Source organism: Chrysemys picta, chromosome 4, assembly GCF_011386835.1.
Source record: "Chrysemys picta bellii isolate R12L10 chromosome 4, ASM1138683v2, whole genome shotgun sequence".
Lineage (NCBI taxonomy): Eukaryota > Metazoa > Chordata > Testudines > Emydidae > Chrysemys > Chrysemys picta.
The window spans coordinates 85,646,919-85,670,180 of NC_088794.1; the positions used below are offsets into that span (position 1 = coordinate 85,646,919).

Here is a 23,262-nt window from a genome sequence, read left to right on the forward strand (position 1 = left end):
GAGGGTTTGGTTGAGGGCCCGAGATACCTCCCACATTTTCAAGTGCTGAAACTATCCACAATCACCTATCTATTCGGAGACCGTCTGACACCATTCCACCCAGCTTCGCAGACTGTCATGTCACACAGATGGGCATTAGAGATCATTGAGATTGGCTATTCCATCCAGATTACTTCCTTCTCCCCCCCTTTCCTCCTCGTCCCTCTTCAGGGACCTTTCTCATGAACCCCTGCTGCAACAGGAAGTAAACCAACACCTAGGTGCAGTAGAACCAGTACCAACACAACATAGAGGAAGGGTTTCTACTCCCACAGTTTTCGAACCCAGAAAAAAACTGGAGGATGGAGGCCCATTCTTGATTTAAGAAGGCTCAACAAGTTCATGAAGACCCAACAATTGACAATGTTCATGCTAACAATGATAATTCTGTACTAGAAAGAGGTGATTGGTTCTCGGCCCTCAATCTCCAGGATACATCTTTCCACATAACGATACATCCCTTACACAGGAGGTTTCTCAGGTTTGTTCTCAGATCATTTCCAGTACAAAGTACTTCCTTTCAGATTATTCACTACTCCACAGGTATTTTCTAAAATTCTTGCAGTGGTGGCCACCCACCTCCGCAGACAAGGAGTCGTAATATTCCCCTATTTGGACGATTGCTTACTCAAAGCATCGACTTGAGAAGAGGTACTAGAAGCTACCCAAAAGAAAGTAGCTCTCTTCACACATCTAGGTCTTCAAATAAACGAACAAAAATCAACACTCACACTGGTGCAGAGACTGGAGTTCATCAAGGCCCACCTTGACTCTCTGGAGGCTATAGCCTCATGCCCTAACAGAGATTTACCACTCTAGTCAATCTAATCACCACAACGCAAGCCAGCCCCCAGACGTTGGCCAGGATCTGCCTCCAACTGTTAGGTCCCATGTCAGCAACGATGTTTGTTGTAAACTATGCCAGACTGCACAAGAGATGCTGTAAGGCTGGCTCAGGACAGTATATATTCCATGCAGATACAGCATAAGTAAACATCTTACGATGTCAATCAAATTAAAGAACTCTCTACATTGGTGCACTCAACCAAACAATGTTTGTGTGGGAGTCCCCTTCGCACAGAACCTTCCATTAATGATACTCACAATGGACGCTTCTCTGGTAGGTTGGGGGGAAAACCTACACAACCACATGATCCAAGGCCACTGGTCCCCATTGGAATCACCACTATAGATAAATCTGCTAGATCTGTATTCAGTCTGCAATGCACGCTCACACTTCCTACCCATGATCAGGGACAAGGCCATAAAGGTTATGACAGACAACATAGCTTGTATGTCTTATATAAACTGACAAGGGGGGGACACAGTCACACTCCCTATGCACAGAAGCCATGCTACTATGGAATTGCTGCCTCAGCCACAATACAGACTTCTCAGCCTCCAACCTACCAGGATGCCAAAACATCACCAAAGATGCCCTGAGCAGAAAATTCTCCCAGGACCACAAGTGGGAAATGAACACCAGAGTATTACAGAACATATTCAAATACTGGGGGTTCCCAACTATAGACCTGTTTGCGACAACTGAAAATACCAAGTGCCCACTCTTCTGCTTGAGAGTGGGTTTGGGACCCCAATCTCTAGGCAATGCTTTCCTTCTCAAATGGGATGCACCTCTACTGTATGCCTTTCCCCTTGCTCCTCTCCTGTCCAGGGTCCTACACAAGATCAGGACCAACAACTCCAGAGTCCTCTTGATAGTCCCCACATGGCTCAGACAAACATGGTTTTCTTACCTCTCGAAGATGGCTGTGTGCCAACCACATACTCTTCCCCTTCTGCCACATCTCCTGTCTCAGGATGTGGGCCAGATCCACCACCTGAACCTGGCAAGACTCCACCTGAAGGCATGGCTACTCCATGGTTCTGAGACTGTGAAATGACTGGTTCAAAGGAGAACATTCTCTTAAACAGCAGAAGACCGACTACCCGACATACCTACTTATACAAATGGAAGAGATTCAATACATGGTGTTGAAATAGACAAATTATGACGATTTCCTCCGCTTTACTGATGGTACTGAACTATATACTGCAGCTTAAAAAAATCAGGTCTCTCCATGCGTTCGATCAGAGTATGGAAACTGGGGGCCATCATGGCAAACCATCCATACACAACATTTTTCAAAAACAAAGTTACCCTAAGACCCTATCCCAAATTCTTACCTAAAGTTGATTCCTCATTCCATCTGAATCAGCCTATTCATTTCCCATCATTCTTCCCAAAACCTCACAGGAATAAATGAGAAGCAATGCTCCACACCCTGGACGACCGAAAAGCACTAGCATTTTACACTGAGAGAAAAAAGACTTTCAGAAAATCACCAAAGTTATTTCTTTCCATCATTGAATGATCTAAGGGAGACACCATATCTAAATAGAGGCTGTCTAAATGCATCTTCGGCTGCATTGACTTTTGTTACTGTCAGCAACAGCTGCAGCCCCCACTGGGGACCCACACACTCCACCAGAGCACTTTCTGCCTTGATAGCTTTCCTCAATAATGTTCCACATATGGACATCTGCAGAGCAGTAACCTGGGAGTCAGCCCATATGTTCACACAGCATTATGCCTAGAGTAGCACTCATCATCTGATTCTCTATTTGGATTTACGGTTTTATCATCCTCCACAACTGCAACTCCGAAGCCCCTCCCGTCCACTGAGGGGCACGGCTCTACAGTCACCTAAAATGGAATACCCATAGGGACAGTCCTCAAAGAAGAAAAGGTTATTTACCCTGGGCAGTAACTGAGGTTCTTCAAGATGGGTTGTCCCTGTGGGTGCTCCACTACCCTCCCTTCTCCCTTTTACTTCCGAGTTTTTTCACACTAGAGACACTGAGGTAAAGAAGGAACTGAGGTGGGAGGGGGTTCATTGCACAGTGCTATGTAACCGCTTGGGGAGGTGCGAGATAGGTACAGGGACAGCGCATGTGTGTCCCAACTAGGCACTGCTACTGAAAGTCTCTGATTACAAGTACAGGGGCATGGATTCACCTAACGTGGAGCATCCACCGGGACAAACATCTCGAAGAAACTCAGTTACTGTGCAGGATGAGTAACCTAAGAGTAGCTAAGGCCTTGTCTACACTACGAGAGTAGTTCGATTTTACTTGCATCGAATTTTTGGAATCGATATTGCAAAGTCGAACGTGTGTGTCCACACTAAGGACAGTAATTCGACTTTGTGCGTCCACACTAACGGTGAAAGCGTCGACATTCGAAGCGGTGCGCTGTGGTCAGCTATCCCACAGTTCCCGCAGTCCCCTCTGCCCATTGGAATTCTGGGTGTAGCCGGCAATGCCTTCTGGGTAACAAAATGTGTCGAGGGTGCTTTTGGGTAACTGTCGTCATCCGTCCATCACTCCCGCCCTCCCTCCCTGAAAGCGCCGGCGGGAAATCAGTTCGCGCACTTTTCCAATCATTGACAGCGCGGACGCCACAGCACTGCGAGCATGGAGCACGCTGCGACCATCGCTGCAGTTGTGGCCGCTCTCAACTCCTCACAGCTTATCATACAGGTTTCCCTGAGGCAGATGCAGAAAAGTCAGGCGAGGAGGCTACGGCACCGCGGTGATGTCCTGAAGTCTGAGAGTAGCACAGACCTCTCAGAAAGCAGGGGACCCAGCGCCGAGGACATCACGGTGGCTATGGGTCATGTTGATGCCGTGGAACGGCGATTCTGGGCACGGGAAACAAGCACTGAGTGGTGGGACCGCATAGTGCTGCAGGTCTGGGATGAATCCCAGTGGCTGCGAAACTTTCGCATGCGGAAGGGAACTTTCCTGGAACTTTGTGAGTTGCTGTCCCCTGCCCTGAAGCGCAGTGACACCCGGTTGCGAGCTGCACTGAGTGTACAGAAGCGAGTGGCCATAGCCCTCTGGAAGCTTGCAACGCCAGACAGCTACCGGTCAGTCGCGAACCAGTTTGGGGTGGGCAAATCTACCGTGGGGGTTGTTGTGATGCAAGTAGCGAAGGCAATCGTTGATGTACTGCTCCCAAAGGTAGTGACCCTGGGAAACGTGGAGGCGATCATAGATGGCTTCGCAGCGATGGGATTCCCAAACTGCGGTGGGGCCATAGATGGAACTCTCATCCCTATCCTGGCACCGGAGCACCAGGCCACCCAGTACATTAACCGAAAGGGCTACTTTTCCATGGTGCTGCAAGCACTGGTGGACCACAGGGGACGTTTTACCAACATCTACGTGGGATGGCCGGGCAAGGTTCATGACGCTCGTGTTTTCAGGAACTCTGGTCTGTTTAGACGGCTGCAACAAGGTATTTACTTCCCGGACCACAAAATAACTGTTGGGGATGTGGAGATGCCTATAGTCATCCTCGGGGACCCAGCCTACCCGCTAATGCCCTGGCTCATGAAGCCCTATACTGGCGCCCTGGACAGTGAAAAAGAACTCTTCAACTACCGGCTGAGCAAGTGCAGAATGGTGGTGGAGTGTGCTTTTGGCCGTCTCAAGGGGAGATGGAGAAGCTTACTGACTCGCTGTGATCTCAGCGAAACCAATATCCCCATTGTTATAGCAGCTTGCTGTGTGCTCCACAATCTCTGTGAGAGCAAGGGGGAGACCTTTATGGCGGGGTGGGAGGTTGAGGAAAATAGCCTGGCTGCTGATTACTCACAGCCAGACAGCCGGGCGATTAGAAGAGACCAGCGGGAAGCGCTGTGCATCCGGGAGGCTTTGAAAGCAAAGTTCCTGAGTGAGCAGGGTAACCTGTGACTTTAAAGTTTGTGTACTGAGAAGCTAAACCTGCCCCCGTTTCTTTACCCAGTTAATGTTGACTATCCTATCCGGTTACATACCCCCTTCATCCCCCTTCCAACACACGTTTCGAAATAAAAATAGTTCTACTTTGTTAAAGCACACCGTTTTCTTTAATACTGTTTTCGCGGGAATTTTTTAAAACTGGGACGCAGACTGTGGTGCGGAGCGGGTGTAGTGTAGTGACGCGAATGCAGCTTCTAAACTCAAGGATTGACAGGCTCCGCTGCGGTGGGATGGTTGTTTCAACGGAGCCTGTCACCCCTCCTGATCGGGACTGTGTGTATGGGGGGATCTATGTGACTTTGTGGCAGGGGGAGGACGGTTACAGATCCCCTGCTGTGTGGCTCTGTGATCCTGCCTAAGGACCGCCGCTTAAGATCTGTAACTGCCCTCCCCCGCCACAAAGTCACAGAGCAACCCACCCCCCACCACATAACATGAAAACAACCTCCCAGACTAACCAGGGTAACTAGTCACTGCATCACTGCACTGTGTATGTGCCCTGCTGCTGTGCCTGCCCCTGACTATGTACCCTGCCAAAGGTGACTGTCCTGTCCAATTACCAACCCCCTTTCCCCTCCTCCTCCAAAAGAACATGATTGAAACAGTAGTTAACAGAAACGTATTTTTTATTATCAACTACACATGGCACTGGGAGGTGAAACTTGGACGGGGGCTTGTGTCAGGCGGGAAGGAAAGAACTTTTCAAATTTTGGGGAATGAGAGCCTTCTGCTACTAGAGCTCTCTGCAGGGGTGGAGTGAGAGTTAGCAGGGACTCTGCCGCCTCTCCTTCTTTGCACTTTGGGTGAGGTGGGTATGGGACTTGGTGGCGGGGGAGGGCGGTTAGAGATGGACTGCAGCGGGGCTCTGTCCTCCTGCCTCCGTTCCTGCAGAACATCCACAAGGCGCCGGAGCGTGTCCGTTTGCTCCCTCAGTAGTCCAAGCAGCGTTTGAGTCGCCTGCTGGTCTTCCTGCCGCCACCTCTCCTCCCGATCCATGTTTGCTTGGTGCATTCGGGTCAAGTTCTCCCGCCACTGGGTCTGCTGTGCTGCCTGGGCTTGGGAACAGGCCATAAGCTCAGAGAACATGTCCTCCCGTGTCCTCTTCTTCCTACGCCTAATCCGCGCTAGCCTCTGGGAGTGTGATGCCAGGCTAGGTTGTGAGACAGTCGCAGATGGGGCTGTGGAAATGGGAAAAAGGGGGTGAATTCCTCAGAAAGATAAATGTAGTTGTGAACAAAGAACATAGTCTTTCTCTGTGAACAAGACCATGCACAGCACCTATCACATGCGCACTCAGCACAAGGTCGAATTCTCGGCCTTCGCATTCAGTGCCTGGGGTCTTGCACAGCACATTTGAGAAGCGGGGCAGCACAACGGAATTTCTGTTGCAGGCAGACATGGTAAGCCGTACACTTGTGGCAGTTTAAAACTTTTATATTACCACTGGCCTCATTTCACATTTAAAGCAATGTCAGTTCCTGCTGCCAGCAATCCGGCAAGCGGGAACTCTGCCCCTGTCCCACCCCCTCGCGGCTGTCCCCGGGAACGATCCCTTTCGGCTGCCCCTCTCCCGCCTCCACCGCGTGGCTACAAACCAGCGGTTACAGTTCTGTAAAGGAACGGGCAAGCAGTCCCAACACTAACAGTCCCCTACCTAATTCAAAGCAGGTCACCATGGGCGACATCACCCTGATGAGGATCTCTGAGAGCGAGAGAGAGAGAATGCTCCGGGAAAGCCTCCAAAGACCAGGGCCGTATGCCGCCCTGCTGTGCAGAGCAATGATTCCCGAGTACTTGATAGTCTCGTGGCGCGGCAACGTGTCGTACTTCGGAGGACCCAATAAGGCCGCTCTCCCCAGGAACCTCATGCAACGGCTTTCAAATTACCTCCAGGAGAGCTTCATCGAGATGTCCCAGGAGGATTACTGCTCTATCCCCGGACATATAGACCGCATTTTACTGTAGCTGCAGTAGCAGGGAATAAACAGTAGAGCGGCTTGTGCAGGACAATCACGGAAAACCGGACATTGCTAGATTTTTTTTCAAAACTTGCACTGCCCATGACTAAACCGTTAAGCGCCTAGGGCACACTAATCATGAACAACCCATTCTTTTAATTGTTAATATTCCTGTTTTGTTAAAAATAAATGTTTAGATGTTTACAACACTTACTGGCTGATCCTTCCCCAGATTCTGTGTCCGGGGTAACGGCTGGGGACGCTTCGTAGGGGATCTCTGTAAGGGTGATGAAGAGATCCTGGCTGTCGGGGAAATCAGCGTTGTGAGCGCTGCCGACTGCCTCGCCCTCCTCATCTCCTTCCTCATCTTCCCCGTCCCCTAACATGTCCGAGGAACCGGCCGTGGACACTATCCCATCCTCAGAGTCCACGGTCACTGGTGGGGTAGTGGTGGCGGCCGCACCGAGGATGGAATGCAGTGCCTCGTAGAAACGGGATGTCTGGGGATGGGATCCGGAGCGTCTGTTTGCCTCTTTGGTCTTCTGGTAGCCTTGTCTCAGCTCCTTGATTTTCACGCGGCACTGCGTTGCATCCCGGCTGTATCCTCTCTCTGACATGTCTTTAGAGATCTTCTCGTAGATCTTTGCATTCCTTCTTTTGGATCGCAGCTCGGAAAGCACGGACTCATCGCCCCACACAGCGATGAGATCCAAGACTTCCCGATCAGTCCATGCTGGGGCCCTCTTTCTATTCACAGACTGCACGGCCATCACTGCTGGAGAGCTCTGCATCGTTGCCAGTGCTGCTGTGCTCGCCACGATGTCCAGACAGGAAATGAGATTCAAACTGGCCAGACAGGAAAAGGAATTCAAATTCAAATTTTCCCGGGGCTTTTCCTGTGTGGCTGGTCAGAGCATCCGAGCTCACACTGCTGTCCAGAGCGTCAACAGAGTGGTGCACTGTGGGATAGCTCCCGGAGCTATTAGCGTCGATTTCCATCCACACCTAGCCTAATTCGACATGGCCATGTCGAATTTAGCGCTACTCCCCTCGTCGGGGAGGAGTACAGAAGTTGAATTAAAGAGACCTCTATGTCGAACTAAATAGCATCGCAGTGTGGACGGGTGCAGGGTTAATTCGATGTAACGGCGCTAACTTCGACATAAACGCCTAGTGTAGACCAGGCCTTAGATACAAAGATTTTATGTGTCTTTCTCCTCTCAATAGCACTTCTGTTCTTGTCCAGACACTTGTGTGTTGCTGTTCTGATTAGCAATGTCTGGTACCTGTGTTAAGAAAATCAGGAAAATAAAAAGTATGCTGGATGGGAGATTACTATGAGCAGAATATAATGTACTGTAAACCTTTACCAGGTAATGAGATACTGTTAATAAAGTAAGCTGTGATAAATGACATTCAACTAGTTGCATAGCAATGGACTATCTAATATGACCTTCTTGTATCTTTATTTTTTAAATGTTTGTACAAAAATATAAGCGCTTGTATGTACAGACATACCCCACATATTTGGAGGTGATAGTCATGTGATTGATTTGTAGAGTAATAATAAATTTCAAGCCATGTGATAAATGAACTTAGGCACTTTGGAGCCACTCACCTACCGTGTTCCCATTCAACCATCTCCCTGGGATTTTTTCTAAGATTTTGAACCACTGAACAGCTTCAGATAGCCACTGCTTTTAATTTAAAATTAACTGGCTAGCTAAATGTTTTCTCCTATTTTGAAATGCCGCCCTCCCCCAATTGTCCAAAGCCCCAAATGCTAAGATTCAGTTCTGCACAAGTGACAGCTTTACTGTCACAAACATTAAAGTTTGTTATCCTGCCCCATTACTAGAATTGGATTACGGTTTTCAAAGCATTGCAGGGGACTTAGTCACACATCTTCCAATATTTTTCATGAAAGCAGGGCGGCTAGATCCCCTGTGCTGCTTTGAAATTCTCAACTAGAAGCTTTATGTGTTTGGAAAAGGGAGATTCATAACTTTTCACTGGGAGGAAGGGACGGAATCGCAAGACATGTTTCTAGCTCCGTAGAGTCCTGAGATAACAGCCCTTAGTATTGTGGTGCTTTTATTTATACAAAAGCCATTTTATGTTATTTTTATGGGTTCCTGACACTTAATACCTACTCTCCCTATGAGCCCTGAACAGTTAGAAGTATGATGCGAAAGGTACTTAGCTTTACAGGTAGAAGGATGTAAATAGTTCCCAATTAGCTTTAAATTCCTAAAATAATTTCTCTGTAATATGTGTGGCATGCACAGAATGCATGATGGTGTGCTTAGATATAAAAATGTCATTAGCATGCACTTGAAATTACATGAATTATTCACTTTTGGTTTCAGTATTGGGAGTAATGTGGAAATCCCAAACTCCAGATAAAACCTTTACACCACATCACACTATCATGTAGTCTTCCCCTCTCTCTTTACTGAAGATATGGGGCCAGATCCTGAGTGATGGCCAAGCAGCACTTGGTATAGGTTTGGGATAGGATGAGGAACCTAAACCTCATCAAAACTCAGATATAACTTGGAGCAACCTAAGGCTGCTCTAATTTATGTCAGATGCTCAAGACCCAGAGAGACTCTTACAGTAGCTGGGGATAGCATAAAGTCTTGACTACTCCAGTAGTCTTGACTGCTATTCTTTACTTCTCCAGCCAAGCTTCCTGTGCTGGTCAGAGGGAGTAATGGTGGTGTAGGAGCCATTATGGCAGCTCTGTCTCCATGTGTAGTGAGAATCCTCACCAGCATTGCACTCGTTGATTGGCTCAAAGCTCCCCAAAGGTAGGGCAGGAGCTGGGCTATAGAATTTACGATCAGGAGATAGAGGTGACCTTGCAAGTCACGTGAATTCACTGTTAACTTTTCACTGAGAATGGTCTGAAAATGAAAAACTGCTATTTTACTTTCTTGTTCTGAACTACGCTGTCCCCTACATGTAATGTATTTGTATTAAGTGCAAATGATAAAGAATTCAGACATAAGTTAAATTTAATTAGAATTGTATAATTCTTAACATTTAGGTCATGCTTTATAACTTGAAAATGTTGTACAAATATCCAGATTCTGAAAATAGATAAGTATTAATTATGTAGCCACAGACACTAAATTGTAATGTCTGGGTTCTTTCTCGGACCCTAATATGTAGCATGCAGCTACTGGCTTGATGATTTGGATGCCTTTTGCCCTAGCTCTGCCCATGTTATATAGCGATAGCAGCTTCTTTGCCTTAGCTGTTTTTTAAAAAAACAACACATCCCTCGGCCCTTGCTGCTTCCCGCAGCCCCCATTGGCCTGGAGCGGCGAACTGAGGCCAGTGGGAGCCACGATCGGCTGAACCTGCGGACGCAGCAGGTAAACAAACCGGCCCGGACTGCCAGGGGCTTTCCCTGAACAAGCAGCGGCCAGACTTTGAGAAGCACTGCTGTAAGGGATTTCTGGATTTAGATCTTCATTCATTTAGTATCTCTCTGACTCCTGTCCTCCAGGTGATGTGCCAGCCCTCATTTCCAGTTTCATCATTTAGGTGGTTTCATCATTCAGATCCCAGGTGTAGGGATGTCTCAGCACCTCCTTAGTTGGAGGGTAGTGTACCAGAGCACCTGCGTGACCAAGCCTTTTTAATAAAGCTCCACTGACTGATGTGGGTATCTTCATGGCTCCTAACTCATGGGGCAGGACTAGTCCTGCTGATTCATCTGGAACTCCTCAATAGGCAAAGAGATTGTGGGGAGAACCTTACTTGTCACAGGGGATGTAGGAATGTCAACAGCAATTAGTTGAGTTCAGCAAGCAACAGCACAGTAATAAGTGGGCACTGTGTGGTCAGGCAAGTACCAATACAACCTGCTGCCCTGGCTGTACTGGCCCTATTGGGGCCCACCCTCTCACAGGTCACAAAGCAGAGTCCCTTCCCATTTCTCAGCAAAGAGTCAGCAATTTCAGTCACCCTCAGCATTGATTCTATGTGTTTGGAGTTTGATCTTTTTCTTGTGGCATTTGAAGCTATCTTAAAAGCACCTTTATGAGTGTGTGTGTGTGTATGTGTCAAAAATATGCAGAACCCATAATGGTGCAGTATTCAGCCAATTTTGAGATAATGGATTGCAAAATATCATACATTAAATCTTTTCACTGGACCACGACAGAATATTGACCATCCTTCACCTTGGGCCAATGAAATGTTATGGGGAAGAAAGAAACATTTATCTGTCTGCTTTTTGGGGGTGGCGGGGTTCCCCAAAGGGAGTCTATATGTGGAGGCTCAAATGTTTGGAGAATTTGAAAGTGGTCTCAGGGAGATGGATTAGTGGATACGGTGCAGATGAGGTCAGAGATGAATTTATCATATGAATTTCATTCCTTTTTATGCATATACAGTGACACGTAAAAATGTTTTATTGGAACAAATATGAACTTGAGAACATACACTTGTTATTTGAGTAGTGGTATAAATTATATAATACAGTATAAATCATGAGAGGGAGTGAAAAGAGGAACTAGGATCTTATTGAGAAAGGAAGTGGTTTGGAGACTGAGTAAGAACTGCAGCCATTTTGTAACTCTGAAAGAAGGATTTTCTGCAGAAGCTAAGCAGAACAGTGTGAGAAGAACAGGATCTTAAAAACCAAAGAGCTTTTTCACCCAGGACAAAAAGGCTTAAATGTATAAAATTAAAGATACATTTTTAAAAGATTTCCTTATGTATTGCAGCACACAGGAAGTCTGGGGACTGCTTATGTTAATTTCCTGAAGTAAATCTTATTAGGCAACTTCTACAAAAAGTGCAGATCTAAAGGCTTGTCTATACTTACTGGCGGATCGACGAGTGGCAATCAATGCATTGGCGGTTGATTTAGCGGGTTTACTGAAGACCTGCTAAATTGACCGCAGATCACTCTCCCATCGATTCCTGTACTCCACCGGATCGAGACGAGTAGGGGGAGTCGACGGGAGAGTGTCTCCTGTTGACATTGCGTAGTGTGTTCACCCCGGTAAGTAGAGCTAAGCTACGTCGTTTTGAATTACGCTATTCACGTAACTCAAATTGCATAGCTTAGATCGAATTTCCCCTGTAGTGTAGACAAATAAAATAAAATATGGAGACATACCTATCTCATAGAGCTGGAAGGGACCCGAAAAGACTATCGAGTCCAGCCCCCGCCTTCACTAACAGGACCAAGAACTGATTTTGCTGCAGATCCTTAAGTGGCCCCCTCAAGGATTGAGCTCACAACCCTGGGTTTAGCAGGCCAATGCTCAAACCACTGAGCTATCCCTAAGGCTTAAGTCCTACTCCCAGTGCGGTGTAGTTCTGCTTCCTAAATTGCAAACTTGGAATAGTGGACTTGTTTGTTCAGAGGTTACTCAATAAGGGAAAACTGCAGAGAATGGGGCAAACAATGCCCAAAGCTGGTGGATATTCCAATACTTAGATTTACTAAGCCAGCACAAAACAGCTTCTACAATACCTTATTGGTTTGCACAGAAGCCAATACATTGTTCCCTTATAGCAACCCAGCGTTGGGCTTCCGCCCACACACCCAAGTCAAATATGAAAGTTCTACCAATCCCAAGGATCGGACACATCACCTCCCACGTTAATGAATATTTCAGATCTTACCCAAATACACCCTTATAGACAATCCTTATTAACTAAACTAACATTTATTAAAAAAAAAAGAGAGAGAGAGAGGGGCGGGGGGGGGGAGTATTGGTTAAAAGATCAGTATACAATACAGACGTGAGTATAGTTCTGAGATCAGTTTCATAGTAGAGATGGTGAGCTTTGGAGTTGCAAAGAGTTCTTAGAACTAGTCCATAGATTCAGTCCAATGTTCATATCCAGGGATGATTCACAGGGGACTGGAGATCTCAGTCTTACGACTTAAGCTTCCCCTGCATAAAGCATCAAGCAGATCTGAGATAAAAAGGATCAGGACCCAAGGGTTTTTAATACAGTTCCAGGCCTTCTCTTGGCAGTCGGGGTCCTTAGGTGAACAACAGGCAATCATGGAGACTTTGAAGTAGACCCAATTCCTAAGCATCACCTAACCAATTCCTAAGTAATTAACTGTATGGATTAACCTAAGGCAATTGCTTGTTTTCCACCATTCGCAGGTGATTTGCTATACATTTGAAAGAGATCAATACATTGATATCACGATATTTACAGGCCATTTAAATGTTAAGATCTCCTTTTGATCTCTCAATTAACAGAATACAACATAGACAGGAACTGTTTGATTACATTGTTAACCTCTTAATATATATGTAAACACATAAAAACACAAACGTTCTCTACCAATATGTCCCTAAAGGTTGAATTCGGATAATTTATCCTGTAGGATGCTTAACCTTTCTGGCCATGCGTCACACCAGGTAAGAACAAATTTAACTTTAAAGTGTAGTTATTTTCCAGAGCTACACTCTTAAAATTTGGGAGGCTTCTAGCTACTAAAATAATGTAGGACCTTAAAAATAAATAGAATTTTTTAAAATACTTTACTTTTACATTTTTATGCATATTTCAAATGGAGGTTGAGGGCTTGCTCCTAGGAAGTGGACACTTTCCACTAATGGGAGGAATTGAGACCATCCAGACGCCTCCAAAAGTAATAGTGTCGTGAGTGTTAAAAATAACTATACTTTAACATAGTATTTTTTGTTTTGCTTTATTCAAGGGAATCAAAAAGATTGTGTATTAAATGTGTTTGTACTTTTCACTGTGAGTGAGTCACTAGATAAAGAGATTACATTTGCCATTAGCAGTCTGGATGAACCATACAGTTCTTAGATGTCTCTGGTTGCTCCTACTGGCTTGGTTGATGTCATAGGCTTTCATGGTGCTGGGAGGCACTTTTCTTTGAATTAGTAGCTCATTGTCTTGGAACAAGTAATACTATCAGAACGGTTGTCATCTTTTAAAATGCTATCATAAGGTTCATTCTTGGACCTCTTCTTCCAGCTCTGAAGAATTTTGACCTTTTGGGTCCTTGTAGCACCTTCTTGCACTTTAGCAAAGGCAGTACCAACAATGTTCATAGAATATCAGGGTTGGAAGGGACCTCAGGAGGTCATCTAGTCCAACCCCCTGCTCAAAGCAGGACCAATCCCCAACTAAATCATCCCAGCCAGGGCTTCGTCAAGCCTGACCTTAAAAACCTCTAAGGAAGGAGATTCCACCACCTCCCTAGTTAACCCATTCCAGTGCTTCACCACCCTCCTAGTGAAAAAGTTTTTCCTAATATCCAACCTAAACCTCCCCCACTGCAACTTGAGACCATTACTCCTTGTTCTGTCATCTGCTACCACTGAGAACAGTCTAGATCCATCCTCTTTGGAACCGCCTTTCAGATAGTTGAAAGCAGCTATCAAATCCCCCCTCATTCTTCTCTTCTGCAGACTAAACAATTCCAGTTCCCTCAACCTCTCCTCATAAGTCATGTGTTTCAGCCTCCTAATCATTTTTGTTGCTCTCCGCTGGACTCTTTCCAATTTTTCCACATCCTTGTAGTGTGGGGTCCAAAACTGGACACAGTACTCCAGATGAGGCCTCACCAATGTCGAATAGAGGGGAATGATCACGTCCCTCGATCTGCTGGCAATGCCCCTACATATACAGCCCAAAATGCTGTTAGCCTTCTTGGCAACAAGGGCACACTGTCGACTTCTATCCAGCTTCTCGTCTACTAAAACCCCTAGGTCCTTTTCTGCAGAACTGCTGCCTAGACATTCAATCCCTAGTCTGTAGCAGTGCATGGGATTCTTCGGTCCTAAGTGCAGGAGTCTGCACTTGTCCTTGTTGAACCTCATCAGGTTTCTTTTGGCCCAATCCTCTACTTTGTCTAGGTCCCTATGTATCCTATCCCTACCCTCCAGCATATCTACCACTCCTCCCAGTTTAGTGTTATCTGTAAACTTGCTGCGAGTGCAGTCCACGCCATCCTCCAGATCATTAATGAAGATATTGAACAAAACCGGCCCCAGGACCGACCCTTGGGGCACTCGCTTGATACCAGCTGCCAACTAGACATGGGGCCATTGATCACTACCCATTGATCCCGACGATCTAGCCAGCTTTCTATCCACCGTATAGTCCATTCATCCAGCCCATACTTCTTTAACTTGGCGGCAAGAATACTGTGGGAGACCGTTGTGACGTTGTGCAGTCTATATGGTTTTATAAAAACTTGATAATAAGTCAATATAATGTAACTGAGATTGTTTTAGAGAAAATACGGTAATAAGTGAATGTAAGTAACTGGGATATGCCTCACGCAAAAGGTCTCTTGTAAGGTATCATTACAAAGCTTATAATCTACTGAGTGTGATCATCGGATTTGTATAAATGTACCACTCTTGTATCTAAAACTAGAAATATAAAATGTAACTCTGAGGGCCTATTGTAATTGTGTAAAGTGTGGACCATTAATGATGGTTTGGAATCTTGATGACTCCCATTGTCTGCAGATGGCTGTATTTACCTGTGAGTCTTCCTGTATATGTGTGTGCTGGCAAGTGAGTAATGAAGTCTTGCAGTGACATGTGATCATGTCACCTGAACTGGAATCCATCTTTAACCTGGGGCTTTTCCAGTGAAGGGGGGTGGAAACCCAGAGAGACAAAGAGTTCCCGCCTTATGCAAAAGATATATAAAGGGGGGGAAGAGAACAGAGAAGAGGAAGAAGCCATCATGAAGAATCCCCTAGCTACCACCTGAGCTGCAACAAGAGCTGTACCAGGGGAAAGAATTGTGCCCAGGCCTGGAAGGTGTCCAGTCTGAGAAAAACTTACTGAAACATCTCTGAGGGTGAGATTATCTGTATTTAGTTTGATTAGGCATAGATTTGCGCATTTTATTTTATTTTGCTTGGCGACTTACTTTGTTCTGTCTGTTACTACTTTGAACCACTTAAATCCTACTGTCTGTATTTAATAAAATCACTTTCTATTTAGTAATTTACTCAGAGTATGTATTAATACCTGGGGGAGCAAACAACTGTGCATATCTCTCTATCAGTGTTATAGAGGGCGAACAATTTATGAGTTTGCCCTGCATAAACTTTATGCAGGATAAAACGGATTTATCTGGGTTTAGACCCCATTGGGAGTTGGGCATCTGAGTGCTAAAGATAAGCGCACTACTGCGAGCTGTTTTCAGGTAAACTTGCAGCTTTGGGACAGGAGATTCAGACCCTGGATCTGTGTGTGGAGCCAAACAGGAGTGTCTGGCTCAGCAAGACAGGGTGCTGGAGTCCTGAGCTGGCAGGGAAAACAGGAGCAGGGGTAGTCTTTGCACATCGGGTGGCAGCTCCCAGGGGGGTTTCTGTGATCCAACCCGTCACTAATGAAGATATTGAACAAAACCGGCCCCAGGACCGACCCTTGGGGCACTCGCTTGATACCAGCTGCCAACTAGACATGGGGCCATTGATCACTACCCATTGATCCCGACGATCTAGCCAGCTTTCTATCCACCGTATAGTCCATTCATCCAGCCCATACTTCTTTAACTTGGCGGCAAGAATACTGTGGGAGACCGTATCAAAAGCTTTGCTAAAGTCAAGGAATAACACATCCACTGCTTTCCCCTCATCCACAGACCCAGTTCTCGTCATAGAAGGCAATTAGGTTAGTCTCTGTTATTCCAATCACATCCTAGTTCCTTGACTGTGCCAGGACTTCCAGTTCTCCCTGCTTGTTTCCCAGGCTTCTTGCACTTGTGTATAGGCACTTAAGATAACTCGCTGATCGCCCCGCTTTCTCAGTATGAGACAGGAGTCCTCCCCTCTTGCGCTCTCCTGCTCGTGCTTCATCCCGGTATCCCATTTCCTCACTTATCTCAGGGCTTTGGTCTCCTTCCCCCGGGGAACCTAGTTTAAAGCCCTCCTTACTAGGTTAGCGAGCCTGCTTGCTAAGATGCTCTTCCCTGTCTTTGTTAGGTGGAGCCCATCTCTACTTAGCACTCCTTCTTGGAACACCATCCCATGGTCAAAGAATCCAAAGCCTTCTCTCCGACACCACCTGCGTAACCATTCATTGACTTCCACAATTCGATGGTCTCTACCCAGGCCTTTTCCTTCCACAGGGAGGATGGACGAGAACACCACTTGCGCCTCAGACTCCTTTATCCTTCTTCCCAGAGCCACGTAGTCTGCAGTGATCTGCTCAAGGTCATTCTTGGCAGTATCATTGGTGCCCATGTGGAGAAGCAGGAAGGGGTAGCGATCCGAGGACTTGATGAGTCTCGGCAGTAGCTCCTGGCAAGCAGCAGACCTCTTGGTTTTCCTGGTCAGGGCGGCAGATGGATGACTCAGTCCCCCTGAGGAGGGAGTCCTTCATCACCACCACCACCTGCCTCCTTCTCTTGGGAGCAGTGGTTGTGGAATCCCCATCCCTAGGATAGTGCATCTCATGTCTTCCAATCGGTGGAGTCTCCTTCTGCTCCCTTCCCTCAGATGTATCATCTAGTCCATTCTCTGCATTAGTACCTGTGGAGAGAACATGAAAACGGTTGCCCACCTGCATCTGCATTGCTGGTACATGGACGCTCCTCTTTCTTCTTCTGGAGCTTACATGCTGCCAAATTTCTTCACCGTCCTATCCCCTCTGCGCAGCCTGCTCTGATTCTTGAGAATGTTGTGCCCGTAGAAGCATAACCTGACGTCTGTCCAGGAAATCTTCATTTTCTCTTATGCAACGCAGGGTCAATACTTGTTTCTCTAGAATTCGAAACTTCTCTTCCAATATGGAGACCAGCTTGCACTTTGTACAGACAAAGTCGTTTCTGTCCTGTGGAAGAAAGAAACATGGCACGTCCTGTGCAGGTAACAACAGCTGAATGCTCACCATCCATATTTCCTTCCTTTTAAGAGCTTCCTCAGTTGTTGCAGTAACTACTCAGAGACGCCTGCAAGATGAAAGCCTCAGGGTGCTCTCCCCAAGTGAACTACCAGGCAAACGCTCTGTTAGCCTCTGCTGTTTGCCGCTCAGCTGGTTCGCTGCTGACTGCCTTTTTTTAAACAGTCAGGCCCACTCAAGGCCCACCTGGAACAAAGCACTTTTCAAACAATCAAGCACATGGTCAAACTGACAAACTGCCCCTGCAACAGACACTCAGATACTGACCAACACAGCCCCCCTAATGCAGCACTTAGCGTACCTCCTCTCGGACAGCTCCCAGGCAAACTCCCTCTGTTAGCCTCCACTGTTCCTCAACATTGGAACATCAGTTTTGTTGTTACTGTAGTGGGTATTGGAACTCTAGAAAAATATTTCAGCCCAGCCAGCTCATGATGCTTTGGTAGGCTAATGATTCTTCTTTTCCATGTCTTCTGTGCTCATTCCTTCTTTGGTTGCCTTCTTGTATTGCTGGTTTCTCCAAATATAACTGGACAACAAGAGAAGTTAGATATTGCACATTGTTTTATCTATACCATCGTGGCATCGCCACATTGAGTTCTGGTGGACCTCCATTGTGCTTCTGACCTGTAATGACACCATATGATAGTAATAATAATACAAATATAATTAAGGCATTTTAGTGTTTGTGGTTCTAGATTAGATTAAACTGCTTTTCAAAGATATATTGAAGGTTTTTTTCACATTTCTTCCCCGATGATATCAGTGCAGGACAGAGTTAAGATTGTTACGTGCTATATGTTCATTTCCATACCATAACATGTTTGGATTTCTTTTAAGTGTAAACTTAACTCTAAAGATACTGATATGTGCTCTCAACCTTAAGGCCATTTTGATGTAGTTTTCGGTTTTGGAAGTGGCTGTTTTGGTTTTTTTTTTTTTTAAATAATTAAACTTTAAATACTAACACTAAATAAGTATCCCAAGTAGAAGGCTATATGTGATATTTGAAATGATTTGAAATTATGCAGTATCAGCTCTTTTTTTTTTAAAAAAAAGTATTTTAAATGTTAAGGGCAAGTTCATTGGCATGCTAGAGCAACATAAAGCACTTAGAGCACATTGATCAGTTAAATTGGGTTTACAGTTAGTTGCTTTGCATGACCAAAGCAATGCAGTACAGCGGAAGTATAGTGGGGAAATGTGATCCTTATTGTGATCCATTGATTTATTGGTTTACAGAATTGTGTTAGTGAGACCAACCCTATGTGACGTGGATGTGGGGAGCCCAGTCTTCTGAATCTCAATATTTCTGTGCTTTAAGAACTTCCCATGCTCTTGGAATATGTTGGTGCACAGTGGAGCTGACGCACCAGTGTCATTTGGAGACTTCCAAGCACTGATGTTCAAGATCGAAAGCAGCCATGGAATCTAAAGGGCACTGACAGTTGACTAAGTAATCTGTCTATGAGAATTCTTGATACTTGTCCAATCTCCCTTATACTAGGGATTCTTTACAACCCATAGTATTGTTGCATACAAATTAGCATGGAGAGAGGATTTGTTGAATTACTCTGATGTCATAATGACCTCTCAAAGAATTTCCTGACTGTTTGTAGTGTATGTAATCTAACAATTAAATATAATTTAGTTTATTGCTACCTAATTTCTTCAAATATAGTCTGTGTAAGATTTCCGTTAACTTTACATGGAAAGTTTGAAGAGTTTGTATTGTTTTGTTAAGGTCATTTGGGACAAATTAAAAAGACATGGATACTAAGTTTTTTAAAGCACCTATCTTTCAGTTAAGTTTAATTTAAGCTAATTAACACATGTAAATTCTCAGAAAAGTCATTCTCTGCCCAAAGTGCCATCTGTTTGGGGAGGATATTCTGTATTTTGTGTAGGGCATGTCTACACTTCCCTGCAGTCCAGACTACAGAGGTGTGAAGTGCAGTGTGCGCTGTAACTCCTCTATTTCAGACTCTGCCGGCATGAACGAAAATGTTCCTAGTTCACGTTAATGCAATCCTGTTTGAAGAGGGCTAGAGTGACCACATTGGGGTAGGATGGGTGAAGGGATATGGGGACTCCGGGATATGGTTACTTTGACTCAGGTTTGTGCAGTGTGGATGCCTGAGCCCTAGGTTCGAACATGGGTTAAAAATGTCTTAAGATAGAGTTAAAATACAACATAGATGCTCAAGCCCAGGGTTTCCTTAAACAGGTCAGCTGACTCGAGTCCGACTAACCCTGGGCTTACAATGCAGTGTAGATATACCCATGGTGATCTCCAGGTGATCTTAATCATTATATTAACATTTGAGCCTTTGATACTCCATATCAGAAAAATTGATTACTAATTTCTTTAGCTGAGTTTTGAATGGCCGCACCTTCCAGAGCCCCGTATTTATCATAAAATTCTTCGGAAGATTTAGTGGTGATGGGATTTTTTTTCGGCCCAGGTCTCGTGTGTTACAAGTGGTGTGTAAGAACCTATCCTTTAACTTCTGGGATTGCTAGAGATACTGGGGAATGTATTGTTTCTGTTAATCCTAGTGGGCATATTTATTTATTTTATCTAATCTAATCTAATCACCCATTAATCCTACATCATACCTCCTCCACAAAACATCACACCACACACCTGGGGAGGTTCTGACATTAATTATACTGTTTTATAGGGAGCTCTTAAATCTCTTTAAATACTCCACTTGTAGTGTTTAAGTGGAGAGCTTCACAAAACAAATGGTAAAGAATGAAAAATTAGGCACCTACAGTACCACAAATGAGTAATGATGTTGAACAGTTTAAATAAACAATGACAAATCTGAAATGTTCAATAAACAAAACAGTATGTGTCCCAATAAATCTAATCCCAAATAAAATTGTTATGCTTACCTGACAGTACAGCATGATGGAATCAAACATTGGGTGGAGATAAACTTGATCAGCATTGAAAATTTTTGGCCATGGTGCCATCCCTTGAGATATCTATAGTATTAAAGGGACAGAGTGAACTTCAGAATCACATTTCTGTCAGAATTTCCACCCGCCCCCCCTTTTATTTATTACAAGAGACATGTAAGATTTCTGTATCTGGAAGATATTATAGAAAACAGAACAGGGTGGATATAAATCATGTTTCTATTTAAATTAAACCTTTAATATTAAATTTGAAATTATAATAACCCGTGTTAAGGCCTAGATCTATTAAATGTGTTTAAGTACATAAAGGGTATTAAGCAATACCAGTTTGCTGCTAAAATTTTGGAGAAAGTCAAATCGCTGAACTGGTGGAAGGTCACTGGCTAAGCACCTGAAACCAGTGAGTTAAAGTGCTAAATCAACTTTTGAGATCAGGTGCAGAGAGACTAGTTCAGTTCAAAGTTAAGAAACCAACTGAGAGTTGAAAAAGTAAGAGATCTTGTTTTCCTTTTCCAATGTATGAATAAGCACTAGATGTGGCAGGATGAGTTCCAGTACTTCTCATATCTTGAAGGACATAGTGACCAGAAGTGACCAGTTCATTTCTCTAAAGGTAATATTTCCTTTGTTTAATAAATCAGTTAGTTTTACATACAAAACTTGTTTTAGGAAATTTTTATATGTATCAAACATGTTTAAGGTAGTTTTATTTAATAAAAAAAAATTAAAGGCTGTTTTTGTGCATTTTTAATTAAATTTGAATTTCCATCCAGTTAGACCTTGAAACAAATCACAAGTAAAAAAGTAATCAATTAGTGAAAATAAAAAAGGCATCATTCACCATTTACCATTTTCTAATATAATTAAAAAGCTAAAAAGTAATAATCTGAATAAAATGTAACTTAAAGTGTATAACTGTTTAAATGTTTGTGTGTAGTCCATCCATTTGATTTAGATAGCAACAAGAAAGGGGGGAAAGTATTTAAAAAAAAATAGAAAATGTTTGTAAATCCAAAAATACTGGCAGAAGAACTTAGTGTCAGGAAGACCTAAAATTAACACTTGAAAGTACTTTTTTTTTTTTTTTTTTTTTTTTTAAAGTAGACAGTGTCCCTTTAAAGGCAACACAACTGACCCAGGGAGGTGCAGGTTTAACACTCTCTTCTCACCCAACTCTCATATCAATTCATGTTGTGAGTGGGAGGAAGAAAAGAGGCCAGCTGAACAGCAACCCTTAGCCTGCCCTGGACACCAGTTTGACTTACTCAAATTAACAAAGAAGTGTTCAAATGTTCATGATTAGTAATGATAATGCAAGAAAAATGTATATACTGTGACAGTGTCGGGCCAGATGGGTACAGGAGAGTGATAGAAGGCAGATATTAGCCCCAGATTAAGCAGGTCCCTTTTCCCTGGCTAAGGTAACAGGGGCGGTTCCAGAACAATCAGGCACTTGCTGGAACCAATTAAGGCAGGCTGGCTAATTAGGACACCTGGAGCCAATTAAGAAGCTGCTAGACTCAATTAAGACAGGCTAGTCAGGGCAACTGGTTTAAAAAGGACCTCACTTCAGTCAGTGAGGGGTGCGCAAGGAGTTGAAAGGGCATGCTGCTGGAGGATTGAGGAGTACAAATGCTATCTGGCATCAGGAGGAAGGTCCTGTGGTGAGGATAAAGGAGGAGTTGGGAGGAAGCCATGGGGAAGTAGCCCAGGGAGTTTTAGCTGTCACACAGTTGTTACAAGAAACACTGTAGACAGCTGTGATCCACAGTGCCCTGGGCTGGAACCCAGAGTAGAGGGTGGGTCCGGGTTCCCCCTCCATCCCTCTTCCCCCATTGGATACAAGAGGAGTTGACCGGGACTGTGGGTCCCACCAGAGGGGAAGGTCCCTGGCCTGTCCCCCAACCCACTAGGTGGATCAGCAGAGACTGTGGGATTGTTCTCCTTCCTTTTCCCCATACTGGCCAGAGATGAGGTTAGCTGAGTGAACGGCAGGTTTGAACCACTAGCAAAAATGGCCAAACTGAAGGCTGCCGTGAATCTCTGAGGCGAGCAAATCCGCCAATAAGCGCAGGACCTACCAAGGCAGAAGAGGAACTTTGTCACAATATATTCCAGTTATTCATAGTTTGTGTCTTGTAAGTGTAGATTCTATTTTTGTCAATTTTGAAGGATTTGGCATTTTTGTCACTAAAACCTTCATTCCATCAGTTCTAGATTGGTGTCTGTTCTGAGATTGTAGAATATGAATAATACTCTGTTGAACAGTAATGTTTTGATTGATATGTTTTCTTTGTTTGAAAAATGGTTTAAGAAAGGAAAGAGATTTACTTTTATTTATTCTGCAATGCATGAGAACACTTACTGTAGCCCAGAAAATTCTTTAACCATATACCATCTTTGGTATGAAGAGCTTTGAAACTGGCCCTACAAACTCTGATATAATGAGCTCTCTTGCATCTCTCCCTTAATGCTACATTATTGAGGAAGGAATATAGGAATAATATTGAGGAATATCAGTTTATGGTAAAGCTGTTAACAATCTTCCTTTCTTCTCTATGAACGCTTTAAAGTAAGAGGTTATACTGTCAAAATAATTCTTCCTGAAAAGTCTTTATTTAGCATAATCTTACTGA

General features: G+C 44.5%; 2 protein-coding genes across 50 annotated transcripts in view; one reads left to right on the top strand and one right to left on the bottom strand.

Annotated features, from left to right (window-relative positions):
- GPHN (gephyrin) overlaps positions 1 to 23,262 on the top strand; it is a 534,893-nt gene that overhangs the window by 72,128 nt on the left and 439,503 nt on the right. For 7 of the 49 annotated variants that reach the window (XM_065592883.1, XM_065592896.1, XM_065592890.1 and 4 more), the window contains one exon: positions 21,155 to 21,239. The exons of 40 other annotated variants lie outside the window; for them this stretch is intronic. The gene's annotated coding sequence lies outside the window, so the exon portion shown is untranslated. Of the gene's footprint in view, positions 1 to 21,154; positions 21,240 to 23,262 lie in introns of those variants that run through there. 2 more of the 49 variants (XM_065592880.1, XM_065592885.1) reach the window with 1 other exon arrangement.
- LOC135983118 (uncharacterized) lies at positions 5,494 to 7,740 on the bottom strand. Its single transcript, XM_065592899.1, has 2 exons — positions 7,021 to 7,740; positions 5,494 to 6,026 (listed from the first exon to the last, which is right to left on the bottom strand). The coding sequence occupies exons 1-2, from the start codon at positions 7,595 to 7,597 to the stop codon at positions 5,551 to 5,553; spliced, it is 1,053 nt and encodes a 350-aa protein (XP_065448971.1). The 5' UTR covers positions 7,598 to 7,740; the 3' UTR covers positions 5,494 to 5,550.